The 25,157-nt window shown below is 43.1% G+C and overlaps 1 protein-coding gene across 1 annotated transcript; it reads left to right on the forward strand.

The window, feature by feature from the left end:
• The first annotated feature begins 448 nt into the window (after positions 1–448).
• On the forward strand, positions 449–25,104 carry gpr179 (G protein-coupled receptor 179). Its single transcript, XM_069666601.1, has 11 exons — positions 449–1,377; positions 2,702–2,810; positions 10,241–10,337; positions 10,982–11,202; positions 13,311–13,379; positions 16,912–17,021; positions 17,337–17,575; positions 17,877–18,015; positions 18,132–18,234; positions 19,093–19,239; positions 19,601–25,104. The coding sequence occupies exons 1-11, from the start codon at positions 449–451 to the stop codon at positions 22,931–22,933; spliced, it is 5,496 nt and encodes a 1,831-aa protein (XP_069522702.1). The 3' UTR covers positions 22,934–25,104.
• The last annotated feature ends 53 nt before the right edge of the window (positions 25,105–25,157 follow it).

Genomic DNA, 25,157 nt, shown 5'->3' on the forward strand with positions numbered 1-25,157 from the left:
TTCTTGCGCACTCTTGACGCACGGCTTTGCGACTTTAAACTGCGGGGACAGAGCGGCACCGCAGGCAGGAGACACCGGACGGACTGCGGAGATGCGGGGTTTGATCCCTGCGCACCACTGTCACCGAGGACACTCAGCTTTTATAACATCTTCGTGCGACAGTTTGAGAAAACGCAGAGGCGCGCGTGTGCGTGTTAGTGCGGCGGACAGATGGAGCTGTGCGCTCCGAGTGTGAGTGTGAGCGCCGCAGAGCGAGTGGCCGCGCTCCTCCCGGACACCTGCTGCTGCTGCAAGAGGAAGAAAGTCCAAACCTCCGCCAACATGTGACGTTTCTTTTCTGCTTAACGGAATTACAAAGGAAAGGGGTCAAGCGCCTAAAAGAGACGGTGTGTGGGTGTGTGTGACCCCCTCCCCTCCTCCTCTTCTTCTTCTTCAGAGTGATTTAAGGATGGGTCCTGTCAGGCTTCTTTTTCTCCTTCTGCTCTGCTCCCTCCTCAGAGCACAGGTGACTCCAGACTTTACATCAGGAGTCACGCTGGAGGCAGACAACAGCACTGACTCTCTGACAAACAGCACAGGACCCTCAGACCTCCCCCCCAGCCCCCCCAGCTCCCTCAGACCCCTCCTGCCTTCTGGGTCTTCAGTAATGCCTTCAGAGGCCCCCACAGAGCTGGAGGATGACTGGTCCCCAGCAGAGACCTTCATGTACACAGGAGACCCCCTCACTCTGTCAGGGGGCCACTGCTCACGGCCGTACAGCCCGCCGGGGCAGACGGGGTCCCTGCCCGGCAGCTTCAGCGCCCCCCTCCGGCCGGCTCTGGACGCGCTGGCCAACACTGCAAACTTCCTGAACATGATCTTCCAGGCGAGTGACCTGCGGGAGAGCACGGTGCAGGAGGACATGGAGTGGTACCACGCTCTGGTCCGCGCCCTCCTGGAGGCCGACCTGCTCATCCAGCGAGCCCTGCTCACCTTCGATGCTGACCCGATGGCGGCCGTGCCCCAGCTGGTGCTGCGTGCCTCCCGAAACCCTGCGGCCAAGGTGCAAACCATCATCCTCCAGGACTTATCCAAGGCCTGGGAGAGCCTGCACCCGCCCGCCCCGGCCCCCGACGACAGCTGGTTCCGAAGCTTTAAATTCCCAGAGTCCAACCAGCCGATGTTCGGGCTGTCCAAGCGGGTGCTCCTCAACGACCTCAGCACCCTGGACACACCCAAGTGGAGGCAGGGCGACAGTTACGTGACCAATCGCAGCGGGGTGCGCTGGGACAGCGCCCCCTTCCTCGACTGTAAGGACGGACGCTTCGTGCCCGGCTGGATGCTCACCCTGTCCACGTCCTTCTACGGCCTCAAGCCTGACCTCACGCCAGAGTTCAGGTTAGGACACACATAGAAAACACACATAGGTGATGCAAACCCTCACTCACTGACGAGAAATCATAAATATTATAATGTCCACCAGTTTCTGGCACCTTCGCAGGAAGTCTGCACGTGCGTCCAAACACACAATTTAATCCGTCTACAAAGTTTCAAAGTGGATTTCCTGCAGACTTAACGTTTGCTTTGGGTGCAGACCTACAGTCAGAGTCCGAACTTGTCTTTCTCAAGTAGACGTACAGACACTGGTGGAAAAAGAAACGTTTAAAGTTTAGCCTCTGAATGTCCTGAGAGTAAAACTAAACCCTCTGAAGGACATTTCCACCGGCTGTTTCCGAGCAAAGCCAACTGAACCCTACTTCATACTTATTTACCTTCCATCATTCAAAAGTAAGGCCTTAAATTTGGTGCTTTTTATTCAACATTTTGCAAGCATGCGTCTAACTGCAAAACTCGTCTACTTAAACACTTTTGTTTACTTTAGATTTAAGTACACCTGAGAGGTCAGAGAGGTCAGAGAGGTCAGAGAGGTTGACGTGGAGCAAAGAAACTTCGAGATGAACAATTCATCATTTTGGAGTTTAATGTGATTAATTTTGGTTTTCGAGCAGCATCGCTCTTTAAAACATGCAGAGGAGTTTGCAGGTACAGGGTGGAGGAGAGGAAACGTCCTGTTGCTCAATGTAAGAGTCTTTGTTAAAGGGACAAAATGTTGCTCAATACGTGTCCATTATCTGAAGCATAAGTTGCCTGGATCAAACTCGTCATGATGGCTTTAAGCTCTTGATTGCACAATAAAAAAGCTCTTTACTTTTGTTTTGTTGCTCCGTGTTATAGAAACATTTTCCTCTTTGCAGCAAAAGTTGATTCTCTTCCCTTTAATGTGAGAAAAACGTAATAATAAGCAGGTTTATGAAAATCAGAAATTCTTTGTTGAGAGTCTGAAAAACTGTTTTTTTTTTGTTGCCCAAAGTGGCTGAGAAGGATGAAAGCTTTGAAGCCGACTGCAGCCGTGTTTGTAGTTCACCCGCCTTTGTAGTTCTGTGTTGGGCCTTTGTGACCTTCTCTGCAGCGCCCTGGAGGAAAGTTTGAAAAACATTTGGAATACAAAATGTATTTGAATCGACAAGAGGTGTAAAAAATCTGACAGGTTAAAAGGATTCTACTGGAAGGAAGTTTGTGCAGCGAAATATGAAACAGAAAGAGAAAGAAAGGGATGAATGAAGGGATCTTGTTTCTTTACTGTGACATGCAAACATCTTTTTAACCCCTGTCCTGTGTGTGTGTGTGTGTGTGTGTGTGTGTGTGTGTGTGTGTCTGTCAGGGGTGTGATCCGTGTGGATGTCAATATTCAAGACATCGACTTGGACCAGTGTGCAACAGGAGACGGCTGGTTTGCAGACACTCACCAGTGCAACCGCACCACCATGGAGGTAAACAAGATGATTGGAGGAGCGGGTTTCTTTGAGCTGAACTTCAAAATAAAAGTTTCCTTCTTTGTGATTTGACTTTAGTCTGTTTAGCATCCAAAGTTACTTCTTGGTAACATAAGTTAGAAACACCTGATTTACGTCTTTATGGTTTGAAGTTGCAATAGGAGCTCAAAAAGGATTCTGACAGCCGTCGGAGGAATTCAAACACATTCAAAGACTTACAGGTCGACGTCGCCTCTTGGTTTAACAATGAATCCTGTTCAGAAGTGCCTTAAACCTGCATTCTTTCTAACGGCCAGCAGGGGGCGACTCCACTGCAAGTCTATGACAAAAGTACTTCATCTCCCTCAGTAAACATGTTCCTAATGAGTTTATGGTCTCAGTCTCTAGTTTCAAGTCTTCTTCAACACATGTGATGTTCATTTAGTCACTGATGCTCCCATTGAGAGTCACACAGACCTTTTTTACACGGCGGTTCCGCGTCAGCGCCGTAACAAAGCTACATAATCATGCAGCGTTTGCCATTTTACATTTGACCAAGCAACGTCGGCATGAAGCCGCCCCAGTGTGTTTACAGCGTTCCGGCGTTGCAGAAGCAAAACGTGTGCGAGATGTAAACAGACAAATACACAAATACACACGGCGCTGTTCCGCCCTGCCGGTTCTGCTGTTTACACAGACGCCGTTTGGCCTCTGTTACTACCTCCCAGCGACTGTTTAAAAGATGGACGACATGGCCAAACCCTCTCTATCGCCCCCTGCTGACTGGCTGCAGTAAAGCTCTTAAAGCCCGCCTCCTCCATGTTAACAGATGGGACATGAGTCAAACTATAAAATCTAAATACACGTCAAATACATTTTTCTCAAACATGATTTCTGTCATTATAGTTAGTTCTTATCATGCTGATTTATGTCCAAGTGTTCATTTTTCTGACAAGTTTACTTTTAATTAGTTATTTGGTGCTGTAAAAATGATGATTGACAGCTCTGTTGACCAATATGGCTCCTGCAGCCGATCTGTTCAGGATTAGCAGAGTGCAGGACGAACGGCGAGAGGAAACGTAACCAAAACAATCACTACAGTCATTGAAGTTTCCATACCTGTGAACGTTAACCTCAGACCAACACAGAGAAGCTGTTGGAGGCTCTGGCTCCAAATGACGTCACCATCGCAAGAGGGCAGCGCCTATCACAGGGGCTGTTTTGGCATCACTTTCATAAAATGGGAGCAGATGGAGACGCGTCGTCCATCTATATATACAATCATTGCTACCTCCGATGCCAGCTCAGAGGCGGAACAACTTCGCCCCACCATTCTGCCTTCCTTCTACAAAGAAGACGGAATGTAACAGAGGCGTAATAATCCCACCTTGAACTGGCAGCGTAAACGTGGCTATAGAAGACAATGGAACGGTTTGATCCAGGACGTGGCTACCTCTCATTTAGGACCCTGGCGTAGCAATGTACATCCACCCTCTCGTCCAAATATATGGTTGCTTCTGGCTCACACAAAAATCAAGATTGCGATGACCAGAATCAAAACAGTAGTCCACAAATTAATCAGCGACTAAACTTTTGTTACTTCCACTTCCGATACACGTCTATGTTCAAAGCCCTGCATCTAACCTTTTAACTGCCCCTGGAAAGGCACTCTCTCCTACAAACACACCATCTAACAATTATGCAGGATATACCTTACCTGTGGAGCAGCACAGCGAGTTGACGGGGATAGAACTGATGGTTTGAAAAGCAGGAAGGAAGTAACTTGGTGGCGTTGAGTCCTGGAGTTGTGTCTTTATTTATCGGATGTCAAAGATGTTGCATCTTAAGTTGAAAGTATTTACTACATAATTCAAAGATGAGAGAAGTGAAGGTCTAAAGAAAGGCGGGGAGGTTTGACGAGATAAAGCCGGGCATTGGTTGTCCCCAGACAATACAGCACAAACTGTGCCTGAGATTAATGAGCCACCAGGACGCCCCCTTCAGACTCATCTGTCAATCATTCAGATCAAACTGTCATAATCCTCGTGCTGCCTGTGATGGAGGTGTGTTTGATCTGATCCTGCTCAAACTGAAAGCAGCAGTTTGGTGAAAGAAAAGGAAAACCGGATATCAGTTAAACGTTTCCTCCTTAAGCCTGATGTGTGACTTGTGAATCACCGCCAACATCTCTGATTGGTTTAGCAATTCAAGACAATCAACCAATCAGAGCTTTTAGTGTCGCTGCACAAGTCGTACTTGTTATTTGTTGTTATGCCAAAGAAGATTTATAAAAACTGCCCCTTTCTGTTAATGTCAGTCGATGCTTAAGAAGTGATGCAGGACTTACCTGAGCCCTGGTGAGTCGAACCTTCTGCCCAGCCTGGTTGGAGCGCTGCGTTTCAGTTCCTTCAGGTTAAAGGGGGAGTGTTATGCTCATCTCAAGCTTCGTATTTCATGCACCTGTGGAGTAGCTTAGCATCATTTATAGTTAAAAAAAACTTTAGTCACACTGGTGCTCCGTGCAGGCCCTCATACAGCCTCTGCCTGCGCTGTCCCTTTAAGAAACCCCGCCTGTACAAGCCCACTTTCTTCTGATTGGCCAGCTCTCCAAAGCCTGCTGTGACGTCACAGAGTGCAGAGTGTAGAAAAAACTGTGTGAAAGCTGGCGTTCACAGCAGCCTGCAGGCTGAGCTGAGAGGCCTGGGGATTACTCCAACATACTTTGACCTTCAGATCTGAAACTTCACGTTTAGTCTGGACATCCAACATTGTAACATTATATGTGTTAAAATGTGAAACAGCATAATACCCCCTCTTTAACACAAAATGGCAGTTATAAACTTAACTAAAATACTTCAGGAGCGATGGCTTTTATTCATTGTCTACTGCAGAAGGAGGATAAGTTCTTCCCTTCTGCCTTGGACAAATGTGCTTTTATTTTGAAAATATAGTATGGCAGTTAAAGGCTAGAAACCAAATTTTTGTTGTGGTTTGATTTAAAATGTGACATGAATTACACACACGTTTGTTTATGCACAAAACAGGTCCCTGTTTACACTCTCAAGCGCAAAAACAGCAGTGTACCGTTTAGGTTTGTGTGAAATGATTCGTCCTGCAAGATATACATCTTAAAAACCAACATGGCCGTCGCCTTGGCACTAGTATTAAAAGAGGTAAAAATCACTACATGTCTGGCTTTTGGGTGTCTGGTGTCTTTCTAATTAATAAAAATCCCAGTCGAAACAAAAACGTGAAAACAACAGACACGCTGTCATGAGAGCCACACCAACAGGCGGCGATAAAAAAAGGTCATGCAAAGAAAACAAAGAAAATTGCAGCCAATCAAAAGTCTGAAAAAATCTATTGCCATAAGTAGTGCATCCCGACGCCTCTGTTCCTCAATATAGTGGACGAGTAACTGCACATGTATATGTAAACATGTGAACAGTCCTGTTTAACATCACCATCTTTGTCAGGTCCGTCATTTTGCAAGGATGTCGCCTCATTTGTGACGTCTCACAAAGAAGGTAACGCCGTTTACCCCGTTTACCCCGTCTACACGTCTCCGTGGAAACGGAGTTTCTAAAAGTCTTCACCCTGGCCGGAGTTTTCCACAAGATCCGTTTTCAGTGACCTAAAGCGGCGTTTGTGTGGACGACAGGACGAAACGCAGAGAAAAAACTACGTTTTGAAAAATACCTGTGTACGTGTGGAGATGGATTTAGCCAACGAGCTAACTAGCAAGAAAAATGGCTAAAAATATGTTTTCCAGCATGCAAAACAGCTGTGCACGCTGTTATACTTCTTTCAAACTTAAAAAATGATGAAGTAATTCAGACTCCAGCCAATCAGAATGTTTCCTGGTCATCACTTTAAGGACTTGTTGTTTTTGTTTCCTTAAAAGTGCAGAAGAGCTAAATGGACCTCGTGGTGAGATTGTTTTGCCAACTGTTATTTCCAAATTGAAGAAGGACGGTTTAATCTGCAGATCTCACATGATGTAGGTGCATCACAACTCAGACTGTTTCCACTTCATGTAAGCACTTTTTTAAATGTGGGGACTTTTAGTTACATCACACAAACATGCCTCCTCCGTCTGCTCCTCCTCCATCCCTCTCTCTCAGCACCACTCTCCCTTTTCCCTGCCGGCCTTTCTATCCACACCCGATCCCCTACCTCTCATCTCCGCCTTCTATTTAAAGATGGTTGCTTTGGGTGGCGGGCTGCAGGATGATCTGATGGATTATGGCGATAATCCAGGCCTGCTGACATACTTCCCCTTCACGCAGCTTCACTCACAGAGGTCTGAAACACAAGAGAACAGTCCTAAAAAAAAAATCCAAATCCACATGGCAGCCTTTGTCCCGTCCTGCCCTACCTGGCTTAGAGGATTCAAACCTTTTGACTGAGCAGAGCGTGTAACGGGTCACTTCTTTCTGTCCTTTCTTAGCACATCTTATTTTGGCTCTCGTCCCAGCTCATGTCTTGCGTCATCTTTTGGAGTGAAGTTTATCAGTGGAAAAAGTCCAACAATCGTCTACTCAGAAGCTCCAGTGACTTTAGATGCTCCATTTTCGACTCAGCAACAAACTCCTATTTTTGGCCAAGACACTATTGACGCATAAACACATGGCAGCCATTGTCTTCTGATGTCACACTTAGGGCGGGAAGCTCAGATTCGTTTCTAATGTTGTACTGCTGTATGCTTATTTACAAGCTGTTATTACGAACCAATGACTGTATGTAAAGATGGACGACGTCTCCTCCTCTTGTTGCACAATAATGAAGCTAACAACCCCTTTTTATAGCTTCAAATAACTAATTAAAATTAAACTTGTCAGAAAAATGAACACTTGGACATAAATCAGCATGATAAGAACTAACTATAATGACAGAAACCATGTTGGAGAAAAATGTATTTGACGTGTATTTTGATTTTATAGTTTGACTCATGTCCCATCTGTTAACATGGAGGAGGCGGGCTTTATGAGCTATACTGCAGCCAGTCAGCAGGGGGCGATAGAGAGGGTTTGGCTTCAATTTAAGGGAGCTGTCATGTCGGCCATCTTTTTATGCAGGCTATGAAACGCACATGAACTGACAAGACAATGTTTAATAAAAATCTGGAGGATCATCGGTTCATATCTAAAGCTAAAGGGAGAAATGTGGTAACCTTAGATAACAGCTAATGTTAGCATTCAATACCTTCTTAGCTAACATGATATACTATAAAGGCAAAAAATTCTAGCTAATGTTAGCTAGGAAGTGGTTGAATTTTTAGCTAATATTACCACTAGCTAGCTAACATTTTCCTTAGCTACTAATTTCTGCTCTTTTGTAAAGTGTGACAGAATCAAACGGTAAAGTTAGCTAGGAAGTGGTTGAAAGCTAACGTTAGTGTGTTGTCTGTTTGTTATGAGTTATTAATATGTTGTTTTACCCTGAAATATGATCCTACATCTGTCCAGATTTTCACAATAAATTGTCTATTCAGTTGCTGATCGATCAGGAAGAAGTGAAATGTGACGATTAAGAAGATTTCCTGTGTTTATTTAGCTTTAAAGGAGTTTGTTGTGGTGACATTGCCTTTAATTTAGTAAATAAACATGGAGCAGCTTTTATTCTGAAAAGCTGCAGCAGTGAAGCAGATTTTCACGTGTTTTCGGCGATGTTTTACTACGACTTCACGATGGGCTGAACTGAGATGTGACCATGAGGAGGATTAAGTGGTCGCCCTGTGTAATCCATATCACATTAATGTTCGGCTTGTAGCATTAGAGCTCCTGATGAGGGAGTGGTGGGTGGGTTTGTATATACCTATGTGAGGCTGTGCGTGTGTGTGTGTGTGTGTGTGTGTGTGTGTGTGTGTTTGTGTGCACACTGTGGAGCAGGATTTCTCTAGAAAAGGATAATACTCTCAGTCGAGGCTTTATGTGTCCATTTAGCTTTTAACTTAGATTAACACACAGACGTTAAAGTAAGTGTGTGTGTGTGTGTGTGTGTGTGTGTGTGTGTGTGTGTGTATGTGTGTGTGTGTGTGTGTGTGTCCTGATGGGCTAAATTGAGAGAGAGTGATGTGACCGCTTCTTTTAACCTTTATTCATTCAGGAACTGAACCAGCAGAAGAGCTGCTTCATGTTTTTACAGTTCAACATTGTTTTTATTGTTTAGTGGGATCTCTCCTAGTCGTTGGCTAAGCTACAGTTGCTCTTCCTGGAGTACGTATTAAAATAAAATACTGATGTTTACACCAAAGACTGTATTTAAGAAGACATGCCCACCTTGGTTTGTGGACTAAACTGTTTTGAAGCCTTTTGTTTTGCATTTTGGCATTCGCCATCTTGTTGTTTGGAGAAAAAAAGTTGGACAGAAGTGAGGTGTAAGCAAACGCTAAGTCATCAGCTAATGCTAGTGCTACAAGAGGGGAAGATTTAAGTGCACTTTCCTAAAATCTGGGACACAAATGTACCCGAGGGGAGCTATGTTTCTTACGTGGAGGCACATTTCTGTCTAATCTGCAACAACGCAGTCAAATAAATCAAATAGCTCCAGCGCAAAGGAGAGCGGCCTTGTTGCTAAGAGTTAGCATTAGCATAGTGAAAGATTTGCCAGAAAATATGGTTAACGGGTTGCAGTTTTTAGACGTAAACTGGACCCTAGAGCTAGCTAATGCTAGTGCTAGCTTGGTTAGCAAGGTGCATCCAGAATTCAGAGTAACTGTGATATTAATTGGGGATGCTAAATGACACTCCTACTCAGAGGAGAACACAAACACTGAATACGACACTTTTCAGGTCACCAGGTGGCACTTTCTCAGTCCAAAGGTGGTCATACCCGAAAGCAAACTCTGCTTTTAGTTATTTGACTCTCAACGGGAACATCAGTGATTAAATGAACATCATGCTGTGTTGAAGAAGTCTTTAAACTAGAGATTGAGACCATAAACTCATTAGGAACCAGTGGAGTCGCCCCCTGCTGGACATAAGAAAGAGTGCAGGTTTAAGGTATTACCACATTATCATAAGATTATATAAAATAATAAAATAAAAGTAAAATGTTATGACTTATTAGGAAAGTAAAGGTCAATATGGCATCAATGAAGTCTTTAAATTAATCATACAAAAGTTGTATTAATTGATTGGCATTATTTTGTTTGATCCCTGTATTAAAGGACAAATCAAATCCTTCTTGTTTTGTCTAAGGGAACATTTATGTCAGTATGTAATGATCCTGGGTAAATGAAGGTTAATTATTGGTATTTTTAGTTTCATACGACTCTTGTTTCATGTTAGCTATTTCCACATGGGGCACAAGAGTGAAATTAGTCATGCTGGAAAGACGTCAAAGCGTATAACGACCAATTAAAACCTGTAAAAGAGCACACAATGTAGCCAAGAACACAAATGGATAGGATGGAAGGATAATAATATTATTGTCTGTTTTTGCAGTGTGTACCTGTTCCAGGTGGAGGTTTTCGACTGGGTCAGTACTGCTGCCGCTGCAAAGAAGGCTACTACAACCCTGAGATTCTAATTCAAGACTTTGGTGAGTCAATAACTGACCTTTTAACCTCTGCACACAGCAGGTTAAACTTATCTGAGGTTCATGCTACAACATTTGGTCTTCACACTGTTTACTTTCCATTTAAATTCAAATACAGCCAATCAGTGAAATACAGAACTTACTTTCTGCAGTGACAAAAACCTTACATTTTGGAAGTCGCCATTTTGTTCTTTTATAACTAGAAGTGACGACAGGGGATGACAGGTTAAAGCTGTAGAGAAGCAAGGGGGGAGCAAAGGCTAGCGCTAGCATGAGTACAGCTGAATGCTGGAGAAGCATTTTTTTAACAATAATAACTTGTGAATCACAAAGTGGCCACACCCTAAACCATGCCCTTTGTTTGGTCTGTTACTCAAAGAATATTTAAATCTTGCAATTTAGAGCATTAACTGATTAGAAATGTGGTTTCAGAGGTCATAAATCAAGTAAGAAGTAAGCTCATTTTCTCATAGACTTCTATAGAGTCATAATCCTCAATGCAGCCCTTCTGGACATTAGAAATAACGTAGGTTTAAGACACACAAGTTTCCTTTCTACAAATACCTCACGTTCTGGTTGAGGTTTTGGAGCTTTAAAGTCACATGTACATGAGGTCCTCACATGGGTTTGCGTGGGTGTCGATGCAGATGGCGGCCCTGTGAACGGGAGCGAGGACAGCAGTGTGTGTTACCCAAACCTGCCCATCTGTCTGCCGTGCTGGCCGGGCTGCAGGAGCTGCCAGGACGGCGCCCCCTGCTGGGTGCAGGAGGCCTGGCTCCTGAGGACGGCCGTGCTGGCCGTCCAGGGGGTCTTCATGCTCCTCATCTTCGTCAGCATGCTGGTGGCCTACAGGCATCGAAGAAACCGGGTGAGTCAGGGCTTTTGGCTCAACGGGGCCACCGTACAGATGGGATGGGATGATCAGGAGAGCTGTTCCAGGCGTCGAGCCATGATGCATTATGTCAGGAATTTGTGTTTATCTAGCAGAGAGATGAGATCAGTTCTTCAAACCAAAATCATCTCAGATTTCACAAGAAGGGAAATTTGATTTGTTTCTTGCAACAAAAAGGATGCAAGAAAACTAAGTGAATTCGACAAGAGACGAAGTCAACATCATCAGACCCCAAAAAATGACACACTGGTTTTCTTTCCCTATTCAAAGTCAAATCAGCCCCTAACACTGTTCTAGCCAGCTCCGTATTTTAAATAAAACACTTGAAATAAGACTTAGCATCAAACATCTGTGGCCCTGAGACCGTCGTCAGAGTGATCAGTACAGCAATCTGACAACGTTGGAAGTTGTGTTGTTCCTATTTAGGTTTGGAAATGGGTCTAAAATGTTGGACCAGTTAAGGTGGACTTTAAGTATTTTTTCCACATTTCATGGGGTCCAAATGACCAATAAGTATTAAAGGTTTTGGCACAGCTGTCTACACAGAAATAAGATAAGATAAGATAAGATCCCAGTATTTTAACCTTTAACAGTAGAGCTGCTGGTTTTCCGTTGCAAAAATTTGTTAGTTTGTGGGTTATTGTGTGAAAATGCTATGTTTAAAGGTTAGTTCAGATGTAACACAATATTTTTTTAACATACAATAACACAAACAAGTTAACTGCTCAAGGCAGGGGTAGATCCTGTGTTCTGCTAGGCAAAATTACTGTTTTTGTTAATGGAGTCTTGTGGCTTTTCAGAGAGCGATGTAATCCCAGACTTTTAACTTTCAGTAATTTAAACCTAAATATTTAAAAAATAGGGCCTGGATTAAAAAGAACGGAAATCCACTTTAAGACCTCTCGTGTACGTGGAGTGTTAGGGCCACAATGAGGAAAAAAAATCTCTAAAAATGCGAGAATGAAGTTGTAATTTTACGAGAATAAGTTATAACATTAAGAGAATAATGTCGTAATTTTAGGCCATGGTTAGTCTGTATCTTTTTTTGAAGGGTAATATCAGAAGAGCAGCCAGTCGCCTGCGCTAAAATGACAAAGATCACAAGTTATGTTCAAATAAAATCACTTTCAGAGTCCTGATAGTTCTGACAAAGTGGTGCTGATGTTCCCTAAGGTTTCATATTTGTGAAACCTATACTTACGTATTGATATACAGCTGTTTAGTGTGCTCGTGTATTACTAGGCAGGAGATCTCGCATGTTCTCGTGTGGTACATGTATGCTATGCTTCCAGGCTACCAGGTGTGTTCAATAAATACAGCTCCGGCTCACGTTGTGTGAAGCCTCCTGTGCATCTTTTACAAGCATAACTTCACAACATGTTCACTGTGATGTTATACTTCACACGTTCCTCCTTTTAGTGCAGGCGGGCTGCTCTTCTTATATTTATAATATTTAGGCTAACAACAGTCTAAAATTACGACTTTATTCTTATAAAAAAACAACTTTATTCTCGTAATACTACGACTTTCTTCTATTATGACTTTATTTTCGTAAAATTACGACTTCTCTTTTTTCATTTAATGTGGCCCTAATGCGTCGTCGTACTAGTGGACCGGGTTTCTATGTAACAAAAGAACCCTCAATAAGAAAACATTAAAAACCAGAGCACCAGACGCTAACCTGGCCTTGGATGCACCACAGCAGTCTAAAAACAGAACACGTGCTCCAGAGGATGCTTTGCTGTCTGTTTGCATTATTGTGTGTTTTGAAAACATTGTGTTGGGCTGGAACTAACCATTCAAAACACCACAGTCACACAATAACACTAACTAACTAACAGATCGAGGCAGAGGTAGACAAGTAACTGCTGTGTTCTGCGATGTAAAATTACTGTTTTTTTCAATGGGGTTTGGTGGCTTTGAAGAGACGATGTGACGTCTGTTTCTAGTTAAAAAAAAAAAAGGGGATGTGGAGGAAAACAGAATTTAGTAAATAGGTCATAATACACCAGTTAGGTCCTTAAAGCTCTCAATCTGCACCACATCTCCTTTCTTCCTGTTTTTTAAACTCTCTCCTCCCTCAGAGGATCCGGGCGTCCGGCCTCCTGCTGCTGGAGACGATCCTGTTCGGTTCCCTGCTCCTCTACTTCCCGGTGAGTGTCTGACCGAGTCACAGATTAAACTCTTTACAGATCACTGCCCAGCACAGCGCCAAGGATTATATCATAATGGACCATTTGTGGGAGGGTGAATTGGTTTGAGGGCGTGTGGTGTGTGCGTAAGTGGAAATGAGGCGGGGGCGGGGTCAGCAGTTTCATAACGATTATCAATCAATCTTTAGATTCATTTTACCAATTAAAGAGCCGTTAGCGTAATTCAGCCGTGACTTTTTATCCGTCTGTCTGAAAGTGTCGGTCGATGGGAGCCGTTCCTGCTGACTCCAAGGGATTCTGTGTGTGTGTGTGTGTGTGTGTGTGTGTGTGTGTGTGTGTGTGTGTGTGTGTGAACTTTATTGCAGGTTACTGATCATTGATTCAGTTTAACATGTAATGTGTGTGGAAACTGCACACACCAGTAGAATGATTCTGAAAGGTCGCACAGATCATCATTACATTTATGTTATTAAAAATGACATTAAATTTATATTATACAGATATTTTTCACCCTCTGGAATTAGGATTTTTTAATAGGCTGGGTTCATGTAAAGGGCTAAGCAAGCAAACACATTAAATTCAGAGAAAAACAACATTTCTGCTATAAATAGTTTTTTCATGGAGGTTATAATATTTGTTGTAATCACAGACTGTATAAAAAGATGGCCGACATGACAGCTCCCTGAAAGTGAAGCCAAACCCTCTCTATCGCCCCCTGCTGACTGGCTGCAGTATAGCTCATAAAGCCCGCCTCCTCCATGTTAACAGATGGGACATGAGTCAAACTATAAAATCAAACTGCACGTCAAATACATTTTTCTCAAACATGGTTTCTGTCATTATAGTTAGTTCTTATCATGCTGATTTATGTCCAAGTGTTCATTTTTCTGACACGTTTATTTTTAATTAGTTATTTGATGCTATAAAAAGGGGGTGTGGCCTCATGATTGACAGCTCTGTGGACAAATGGGGCTCCTGCAGCGTTCTGTTCCCGAATAGCAGAGTAGAGGAGGAACGGCGAGAGGAGACGTAACTCACACTAACACTACAGTCATTGAACTTTCCATCAGCGTGAATATCTGCTTCAGACCGACACAAGAAGCTGTTCTGCTGCAGACTGAGCCCACCTGAGGGCTCCGACACGGTGAGGACACGAGGTAAAGGTGTGTTTGGATACAAATGACGTCACTCTCACAGGATGGCAGCGCCCGCTCCGGGGACAGCTGGCTGTGCAGAGATGTAAGATGCGACAGAAGTGCAGGAACTTTTTGGCTTTCTGGCATGATGCTGTTTGAGATTTGTTTGGTAGAAATTCAAAGACACATTGCAGCCCACACACCTGACTGTAGTTCTGAAAGTCCCTCATGAAAGGTCGAAGGTCACTCTGTCATCTCAGTAAGGGGTCACTGTGGTGGAGTGTCTGTTTGATCTATAAATGGATCACCTGCAGGAGCGCAAGGTGAAAACCACATACTGATAAAAAGGCCTGTTCTGGGCAACATTCGATCAATTACAGCAGAAACATTTTAACACAGGGCTTTTTACGTGTTTCAGAGTTTTCTACGATGTTGTATTTGTACTTCTACTTTAAAAAATCGTATCAAAATACTTCCTCGAATCGCTGACGAGTACTAGAAATACAGCTGCGACTGCTGCCACTACTACTACCACTTTTAGCTCCATGTGACTTAGTCTTCCTGTATTTCACACACCCTTTATAACACATCATCAGCACTAACAGGCACACATCGTCTGTTTATAAGGCATGACCTTTGAACTGAACGTGATTTATATTGTGAGCACTTTCAGACAGGCTGTACCTTTGTCTCTGCTCAGTGTGTTACAGCGGAGCGGATGACTGTAATCCAGGAATTAAAGCTCACTCCACTGTGACAGTCGGTCTCCGTCACTCTGGATAAGAGCATCAGCTAAAGCCTAAAATGTGAACGCAAATTTACATCATTGTGTTCAAAGCGCTCATAACGGATAAACGACTCGGAGTGAGAATCTATAGGATCAGTGAACGTCCAGAGGAGGCAGATTTAATCAGTAGAAATGGCCTGTAAGCAAGGGCAGAGTGGGGTCTCGGTTATATACAGAGAAGTAATCTGATTGGTCGATCCAAAGTGACAATATAAGTGGGTGGAGCCAAAGGGAAAAGGGTGCCGTTTGACCATAAAAGGTTTCCTAGGACTCTTGGGTAAACACGTTCGTCTCACTGATGCTCTCATGTAGAGGAGGCAGCTTTGATCAGCAGGACAGCCTGCAATCATCTGCAGATTGGGGTCTCGGAGAAGTAATCTGATTGGTCGATCCAAAGTGACTATAAGTGGGCGGAGCCAAAAGTAAAAAAGACTTGTGTTGTTTGACACTTTGAAGTCTGCTAGGACTCTTGGGTAAATAAGTTAGCCACTGATTTTCTCATGTAGAGGAGGCAGATACAATCAGCAGAAGCGTGCTGCAATCTAGGGTAGAGCAGGGTCTGTGTTATAGAAGGACATGTAATTTGATTGGGTGATCCAAAGTGACAATAAGTGGGCGGAGCCAAAAACTGGTCTGGTGCTGTCAAACCATCTGAAGCCTCCCAGGCCTTTGAGGTGAGTTAGTAAGCTTAACTTACATTCAAATGAATGAATAACAGAAGTTGATTAGCAAATGACTTTGGTACACCCATTTATGTTCCCCTAGGATCAGTTGTTATAACATGTAGCGCCACCATCAGGTCAAAATGTACCTCTCTAAGGGGCACTGAACAAGTAAACAGGAGAATTTAGTCGTATTTTCAGGTGGTAGTGCATTACTTTGGATGCCAACTGCCTCTAAAGACCAACGAAGAAGAAGAAGAATATTATAATTTTCATTTTGGATTTATCACCTGATTATTTTCTCCGCTGATTATTTGATTGCTTGGTTTGTAATCGTTGTAAAAATAGTAAGAAATATCGTCACAATGACCCAGAGCTCTAAATGGAACCTTCACGATGCTCGTTCAGTCAAACCAAACGTCCAAACGTCCAAATTATTACAAATAAATTCACATTATTCAAATAATTCAAAGGAAAAGCAGCAAATCCTCAACTTTGAGACATTTGAGAATTGATTTATAGACTAATAGTTTCCACTGTCATTATATAAAGTGTTGGATAGTTTAATTTATAATAAAACATTTTAAAAAGTCTGTTTGTTTTCTGCAAATATCTTGATTTCTTATGTAACTAAAAATAAGTGGAAATTTAAAGAAGCATAAATTAGAAACACTATAGTAAAATACAAGTATCTCATAATTGTACTTAAGTACTTCAGTATGTATAATTTCCACCACCTATTGTACTACTAATGTTACTGTCTATTGCTTTTAGTAGCAGTTGTACCCTACACTAGTATTAGCACTAGCATACTAATAGTAGCAGAAAATGCAGCTCTGGTTGAACTACAGTAAAGCTAGTGGTTGAAATATAAGTAGCAGATGAATTACATATAATAAGTTAGGATAGTTTACTCACAGTCAGTGTGTCTCTCTGTGTCTCTGCAGGTCTTCATCATGTACTTCAAGCCGAGTACGTTCCGGTGTATTCTGCTCCGCTGGGTCCGAATGCTCGGCTTCTCCATCGTCTACGGCACGGTCACTCTGAAAATGTACAGGTACGCTGGCTTTTTGTTTTCTTGTATTTTAAAGTAACTTCATGTTACACCTGAACACAAAGATAAATGTGATCTTCATGAAGAAAATAAACCAGGATTGGATCTTTAGGAAGCCGTTTTGCTGGTTAAACCTCAAGTCGGGAGACATGCTCAGTCTCTCTATCCTCGACAACACACATTTCTTTAAGTCTGTTTCTGCAGCGTGAACTGACCTTGTGTCGGCTGTAACAGAATTTAATTCTAAATATATATATAAACAGTTCATCTTGTTTGTATATATACAGTCAACACTGATTGGTTGTTGCCTCTGTGCAGGGTTCTGAAGGTGTTCCTCTCACGCACGGCCCAGAGAGTGCCCTACATGTCCAGCCTCCACCTGCTGAGGATTCTGGGAGTGATGCTGATGACGGTCAGCTGGTTCCTGTGTGCGTGGACGGTGGGCGTCCTCCAGAACCGCGACAGGAACATCCCCGTGTTCGTCACAACCAGCACGTCGGACGGCCAGGGGTTCAACCTGTGCTACCTGGACCGCTGGGACTACATGATGGCTGTGGGTGAGTGGAGGCAGCGTTGAAGATGAGACTGGACACTTAAAGGAGACATTAAGAAGACACTTGAAAAGAGAGAACAGCACAGATCCTTTAGCTACAGTGAAACGTAAATGTAAACATGTAAAGTTAGCATAGTTTCATTACAAAAAAATGCTTTTTTTGCTCAGATTTTAGCTTGAAATGATGGTCAGTTGTGTCATAATTGTTGTTATCCTAATTCTTTACTAAATTTACAAAACCAAAACCATTTGAAGATGTGTATAATTTGTATAATTTATCCCTGACCGTCATTTCCTCTCACCAGCTGAGCTCCTGTTCCTGTGCTGGGGCAGCTCCCTGTGGACCGCCGTCCGGCCCGTCCCCTCAGCCTTCCACGAGCCTCGCTACATGGGCATCGCCATCCACAACGAGCTGCTTCTCTCCACCATGTTTCACCTGTTCAGGTACACAGTAACCATGTCTCTGAACCTACCAAACGCAGGACAAATAACCCCAACAGGCCTCAGCAGTGTGTTCATACACCGCAAAGTATAAGTTGTGTTTTCTGTCTCTCTTCCAGGTTTACGTTTCCCTCTCTCCATCCTGATTGGATGTTGCTGCTCTCCTTCACGCACACCCATGTGACCATCACTGTGACACTCGCCCTGCTCTTCATTCCCAAGGTACTCAGCATCAAAGCAGAGTAAACGTATAAAAAAATGTCATAAATATGGAGATTGAGGAGTATTCTTGATGTGTTAAAGGGCTTTTCCTGTTCTTGACAGTTTAAAACTATTTGCTTAGTGGATAAAGAATCAACAAATAACTTTACTTTTGCCTCTGAGCTTTAGTCAGCATTAAACAAGCCATATTATGCTAAAGTTCATAGTATTTAGGCCTGTTGCAATGCATATGGCTAGCGTGATAACAAGCTAATGTTTGGCAGGTTTGTGTAGCATGCTAACGTTTATCATGTTAGAATGTAGTTGGTTTATTTAACCTAATGTAAGAAAAAAACTATTGTTGAGGAGATAAAGAATGAAAAGTAATTTTTTTCATCATCTTTAAGATCAAATGTTTCAATCAAAAGGCCTGCACCAGAGAAAATGTTGTGTTTTATGTACTGGAAGGGATCATCTCTGACTTAGCACTACATTGTCAGTTGTGTTAGCATCGCCTGCTCCAAGGCTCTGCAGACCTAGCTAGCTAAATATTACCAGCATGTTATGCTACATTCTAGTGGGAAAAGTTTAGTTACAATACATATGGCTAGCTTCATATCATGTTAAACATGTTTGTGTGCCATGCTAACATTTATTTAAAGATTCATCCAAAAGGCAACTGGACTTGGTTGAAGTTCTTGTGGAACATAAAAGTCTGTATCAACTCTGTAAGGACAATGGTATCTTTGGATGATTTCATGAAAGACCAGCCAATATTTTTAGAAACATTTCAGATTGGACTTAAGTTTTGAACCAACCACCCAACGCATCAAAGACTTTGCATTTCACTTACGGGTTATTCCTGTGTGTTGTCCACAGTTTCTGTATGTGTCCAAGCCTGGGAAAGAGGAGATTGCAGCTGAGGTGTATGAGGATGAAGTAGACCTGCGGCGCTCCGGCTCGTACCTCAACAGCAGCTTCCACTCTGCTTGGAGTGAGCCCAGCGTGGACCCGGAGGACTTTCGGGTAAACTCTCTTGTCCCCTCTGAACGATGTTATCACTTTGCCTTGGGACATAATTTACAAAAGGTGGACGAAATTCCAAAGGTCACATTTAAATAAGAAAAATAAATGTCCCTTAATTCTTTTAATGACAACATGAAGACTGAATTAAATAGATCTTAAATGCATTATAATTTGAATTATAAATTAACAAGAAATACAATCAACAGTAGCGTGAACATATGTTGTACTTTATATATATCTTTTCTCCACCCTTTACCCTTTTCTCATCCTAAACCGTTCTTAAATGAAAATGTGTTTTTCATTTTCCTCAACCCTTTCCTCCATCCCTTTATCAATTCCCCCCCTTCTTCATATGCACCAGGATGAACTGAAGAAGTTATATGCCCAGTTAGAAGTCCACAAGACCAAGAAGATGACAGCAAACAACCCTCATCTGTCAAAGAAGCGAAGTTCTCGATGTGCATTGGGGAGATCCATTATTAGACGTATTGCTGAGATCCCAGAAACCATGAGCCGGCAGTGTAGCCGCGAGGAGAGAGATGGATCATTCCACAGTAGAAGGGTAAATCAGTCTGACTCTTTCAGGAGGGCCCCGGATACTGCTAGTATCAGTTACAGAAGTTCAATGAAATCACCATCACCGTCCTTGCGTAAGTCCCAAAGTGATCATCACTCTGTCAGGGAAAGAAACCCTTCTCTGCGAGACTCCATGCTAGAGGCCAATTCTGTAAAGAGATGTTCCAGACGCTCCGTGACAGACTCCTTGGATATTCCACCGGGAGTTTGTAAGTCAGCCAGTGCCCAGAATCTGACCATTGATACCAATCTCCTCCATCCTGATCACACCAGGCTCCATAAGTCCTGGAGTCTAACCTCCACTACCACCCATTCAATGGAGAACATTCCCAAAGTTAACAGAGCCAGCACAGTTCTGACAAGGTCCAGGCAGAGCATTTCGATTAGTGACCAGACTAGGAGTGCTCTCCAGTCAGAGTCATTTGACAAGGCGGAGGTCTGTCCTTGGGAGGTGGAACCAGAACAAACAGGGGACAAGAACCAGAAGCATGTGACGTATGCAAACTCTCAGGGTAGTGAGGAAAAAGGGCCAGCATCTCCAGAGGCTCTTATCTGTCCTTGGGACCATGCACCACCTGTTGACAACACTCCTTCAGAGGATACAGGAGTACAAGATGAAACTGATTCCACTAAAAAACAAGTGTCTGTGTCTGCAAGCGCACCTGCCTCTCCAAGACCAAAAGTCACAAAAGATCAGCGTGTATTCTCCTTCCGCACCACCACGAGTAAGTGGCTCTCTGTCAAATCTATTATGGGATCCATGGATGCAGGAAGCAAGTCCAGTAAGGATGGAGGGTTAAATAAAGAGGATTCTGTTTCACAAAAAAGCCAGGAAAGCGCTTCCACAACACCAAGATCAGGAACATCTAGTAGACGTCCGAGCATGGAAAAGAAGCTACTGCAGAAAAGAAGTATGACAACAGCAGATGGAAAACCATGCCTTGTGAAGCAAAATGCCATTAGACTATCCTCTGGTGATTCTTCTGACAGAAGCCCAAGAAGGCTTGTGATCGTAAAATCTGCGGTCTACCCTTGGGATGTTGATGACATGCAAAAAGATGGCACTTATGAAAATGTCTTTTTATCAAGGCAAAACAGCAAACGTAGCAGCATAAGTTCTTGGGAAACTACCAGCAGCTGCAGAACTCCCTCGACTCACAGAAGAGGGAGTAATCGAATTACACCAGTTCGTAATGTTTCCCATGCAGATGTGTGTCCATGGGAGGCAGCTGGCACTTTCCAGGAAGGAGAGGGACAAAAGAAGCAGCAAAGCATCAAAGCAGATGTCTGCCCTTGGGAATCGCAGGTATCTGAACCATCTAATGTATGTCCTTTGGAATCTCAAGAACATGGGATTGTGAGAAGACAAGGAAGTGGTCGTGGTGATGTGTGTCCTTGGGAAATGCAGGATGTTCCTGTGATTTATCATACTAACGTGTCCATAGATTCACAGAGACAACAGTCTTTGAAAGATGCATCAAACATATGTCCCTGGGAGGTGGCAGATACTTCTCAACCATCAATAAGGCAAGATAATGAATATGCCAATGTTTGTCCTTGGGAAGTTCAGGACAAGCCTGAGGTTGTATATGAAAACCTAAATCCTTTGGTGACCAAGGGATCATTGGCGGTGCCTCTACGACAAGAAGTTATTAATCCTGCCATCTATCCTGGGGCATCAGAAGAGATTTTAAGTAATGAGCAAAAATACCAGGCAAAATCACCTGCCCTGCATTTGGGTAGACAAGCGACCAAGACAACAGAGAGTTGTCCATGGGATTTCCCTGATCCCCCAAAAATCATGGAAAATATTTGTCCGTGGGAAGAAGGAAGCACAGAACCAACAAATACAGACTCAACTTCACCAATGACCATCAAGGTAGATATTTGTCCCTGGGAAACTGGACGCCAAGACAAACTAGAAGACTCACAAAAAACGGTCTTGCCTGTGAAAGCTGCGTCTTTACAGACTGAAGGGAAAGACAGCCCTAGAGTAAACATTTGTCCTTGGGAAACTGAGGCCCCTGAAAAAAATGCCGCTACAAAGATGCTGGCACAAGAACAGGAAAGACTGGAAGATGTTTGTCCATGGGATAGTGGCAAACCAGAATCAGGAATACCACAGACCCCCAAAACATCAGATAGTCATGTAAGGCAAGACACAATTCGTGCAAATGTTTGTCCATGGGATACAGAGGAAACAGGGGCAGTCAAAAGTGAAGTATTACAATCATCAGACAAAGTACAAAGACAAAAAAATTCCCAGGAAGATGTTTGTCCATGGGAAACAGAAGCGCCAAAAGTTCTAAAAAAGCATGACAGCTCTCGGGCCGATGCCTGTCCTTGGGAGACAGAAGACACCAAAGTTGCAAAAAAGCAAGATAGCATAAAAGAAGATGTTTGCCCATGGGACACTGTAGAACCAAAAGTTTTAAAAAAGCAAGACAGCTCTCGGGCAGACGTTTGCCCGTGGGACACAGGCGATCCAAAAGTTCTCAAAAAGCAAGATAGTGCTCGGGCAGATGTTTGTCCATGGGAAACAGATGACCCAAATGTTCTCAAAAAGCAAGATAGTGCTCGAGAAGACGTTTGTCCATGGGAGACAGATGACACAAAAGTCCTCAAAAAGCAAGATAGTGCTCGCGCAGATGTTTGTCCATGGGAGACAGGCGACCCGAAAGTTCTCAAAAAGCAAGATAGCGCACAGGCAGATGTTTGTCCATGGGAGACTGAAGAACCAGGACTTGTCAAAAAGCAAGACAGCTCTGGAGCAGAAGTATGTCCCTGGGATTCCAAGGATCCACAAACCTCAACCGAGACCAAAGCTGATAATGCCAATAGTGACAAAGAACTGGTCACAGAGAACCAGGGGATGTTCAGTATAGAAGATACTCCGGCAGATGCCAGCGACGAGCAGATAGATGGATCTAAAGAAAACTTAGCCCTGGGCCGGCGTGATGCTTTGTGTCCCTGGGAGATGGTTAGGAGCAGTTCTGGTTCATTCACAGACAATAATTCAGATGTTTTTACATGGGAGCCTGAGAATATTCCAGAGGAAGATGAAGAGGACGATGCAGAATGTGCTGCTGAGGCTCTCGTATTCCCACCTGACTTGTGACCTTAAGTTAGCCAGCATTTACTTTCACTTTTGACCCCTCCGACCAAATCAAGTGGAATGTCCTTAGCTCCACAGGGAGGTCAGAGTGCAAGGTCAGCTCCCACGTTGCTGGCAAAGCTAAGAGCCCTCTCAGTTTGACTATTACTTGAACTAATCAAAGACAATACTTATTGACACAATAAGTGGTTCAAAACTGAAGATACGTTTTCTTTGAATAGAAGAACATATGACTTGTTAAGTTTGACACGAATCCAGCAATGAACGACAGACATTTCTTGGCTGATGAAGGGCATCTAAGGCACTTAGATGAAGTCCCTTTTCTTCCTGCGTCCATCCTCCCATATAAATTAAAATGTTTTTTGTGTCTTTGTATGTTTTAAGGGGACGATTCAAATATTTGCCATGTTTGTACAGTAGGTTCGACCCATGGGTGGGGTGAATATGTTGCAAAACCTGGTTTTCGCAATCATAAAATACAGCACAGGACCGAAGAGATGGACCTCTAAAGCTAAACCAGCATTCACAAGAAATTAAATTTTATCATTTTGTGGAAATTATATTTTCAGCTAAAACAAAGTGTTACGTGTACAGCTGTGCTGCCAGGACTACAATGGATGTCAAATTTAATTTATATCCAGTATAAACATTTGATAAAACTATGCATACCTGTTTGCTTAAGTGACTTCATGACTAAAGGCCAATGACTAATACTTTTAATTCATTAACATTCCACCACCGAAAAAAACGATGCCAAAAACTGCATAAAACACCATAAACTTGCAGCATAAGCTTGAGCCCACTTACGGTGTTTTTTGCGCTGGCAGTGCCCACGACCTCAATTTCAGAGCGCTTCTCACGGCATTTACTGTTGTTTGATTATGAAAGTTGCCTGACGCCACTTTCCGCTTCCCTTGGTAGTGACGTTCTGTTTTAATTCGCTCTGTTTGCTTAACATTTGCTTTTATTCAAGGAAATTTTACAAAGAAAAACAATAGAAAGGAATCAGGTCCTGGAGTTAGCAGCAGCTCTACAGCTGGAAACTGTAAACGAAAGGATTAGCTTCTCCTCCGCCATTGTTGTTGACAAATCTGATATCGGAAGTCCCGCCCCTTCTTGATATTGATTGGTCTGTGAGGGAGAAGTGACATTGACGAGCGCGGCGGTGTTCCAAAAGGTGAACTTTTTTTTAACTGAGAGCGCTGTGAGTGCAGCGAAAGACAGCTGACACCGAGGGCGTTTTTGCGCCGAGCGCTGAACTGCATTCGTTTTGTGTCGAAAATAGGCGCTGCCAGCGCAACAAACGGCATTAGCGGACACAGGACCTAAGAGTACACCCCCCCCTGCAAATTCCTTTTACAACTGAGAATTTAGGGAGTCAAGTCAATACTTTTTATGTGTATGTAGCGAACTGGACGCCAGTTTCACTAAGATGCATCGGACATTTGAGTCGAAGCTAGCATGAACTTCTTCTACCTGGACTGAAATGATCTCCAGCTGTCGCAAATAATGTGAGATTTTGAGATGAGGCCTCAGTTTCAATGAAAATGTTTGCTCCTTTGCTTGACTTCATTTCAGTTACAGTCAAGTTCAAAAGTTTGTGGGTTCTTATTCATTACAGCCATTACAGAACAAAGCCACATCTCTGGCTGCACTTTCACATTCACGAGTACTTTTAGAAAGGAACTAGATTATAAGATATTCTTCTGCATGGCTCCATTATGCAAATGGACAGTAATACTAGAGAAACGTATGGATTGGTTCAAGACGTCTCATGACGTTTAGACATCTTATTAGCTAATCATTTCTTTAAATCAAGAGTGGCCCTTCATCTCAGTGTCTGCACTGTTAGAAAAGTTCAGTTATTACTCAAAGTGCAACTTTGTCAAAGCATTGTGTTTGAAAAAGTGAAACTTAGTTTTCTGTATTGATGTAATGAAGTCACACGTCGATGCTGGCATTTCTGCTACAGTGACTCCAGGTTGTTTAATTCGGTGACTTCATTGTTAAAACACCGCGCCAAGTTTTTGTCAACTGAGTGACCTAGTTTTGTGAGCATTGTTTGCATGTTTGTGTGTTTTTGAACGAGCGTGCTGTAATTTGTTGTCATGTAAAAACAATATTGTTGTAACACATCCCTTGGTTTACATAAAGAGCCTATGTCTAAAATTTTATATGCAATGTATTCTAAGAGAGATTATTCTGATCCACTGAAATCTATTCGTGT

The sequence above is a fragment of the Semicossyphus pulcher genome, unplaced genomic scaffold (assembly GCF_022749685.1).
Source record: "Semicossyphus pulcher isolate SPU_LCO1_2020_fin unplaced genomic scaffold, fSemPul1.0.p SCAF_17, whole genome shotgun sequence".
NCBI lineage: Eukaryota > Metazoa > Chordata > Actinopteri > Labriformes > Labridae > Semicossyphus > Semicossyphus pulcher.

What these genes read in the sequence shown, in the direction of transcription:
- gpr179 (XM_069666601.1), top strand. Translation starts at nt 449, where the DNA reads ATGGGTCCTGTCAGGCTTCTTTTTCTCCTTCTGCTCTGCTCCCTCCTC. An exon ending in GTCACTCTGAAAATGTACAG is followed by an intron (nt 17,022 to 17,336) that starts GTACGCTGGCTT and finishes GCCTCTGTGCAG; the next exon opens with GGTTCTGAAGGTGTTCCTCT. An exon ending in CCCTGCTCTTCATTCCCAAG is followed by an intron (nt 18,235 to 19,092) that starts GTACTCAGCATC and finishes TGTTGTCCACAG; the next exon opens with TTTCTGTATGTGTCCAAGCC.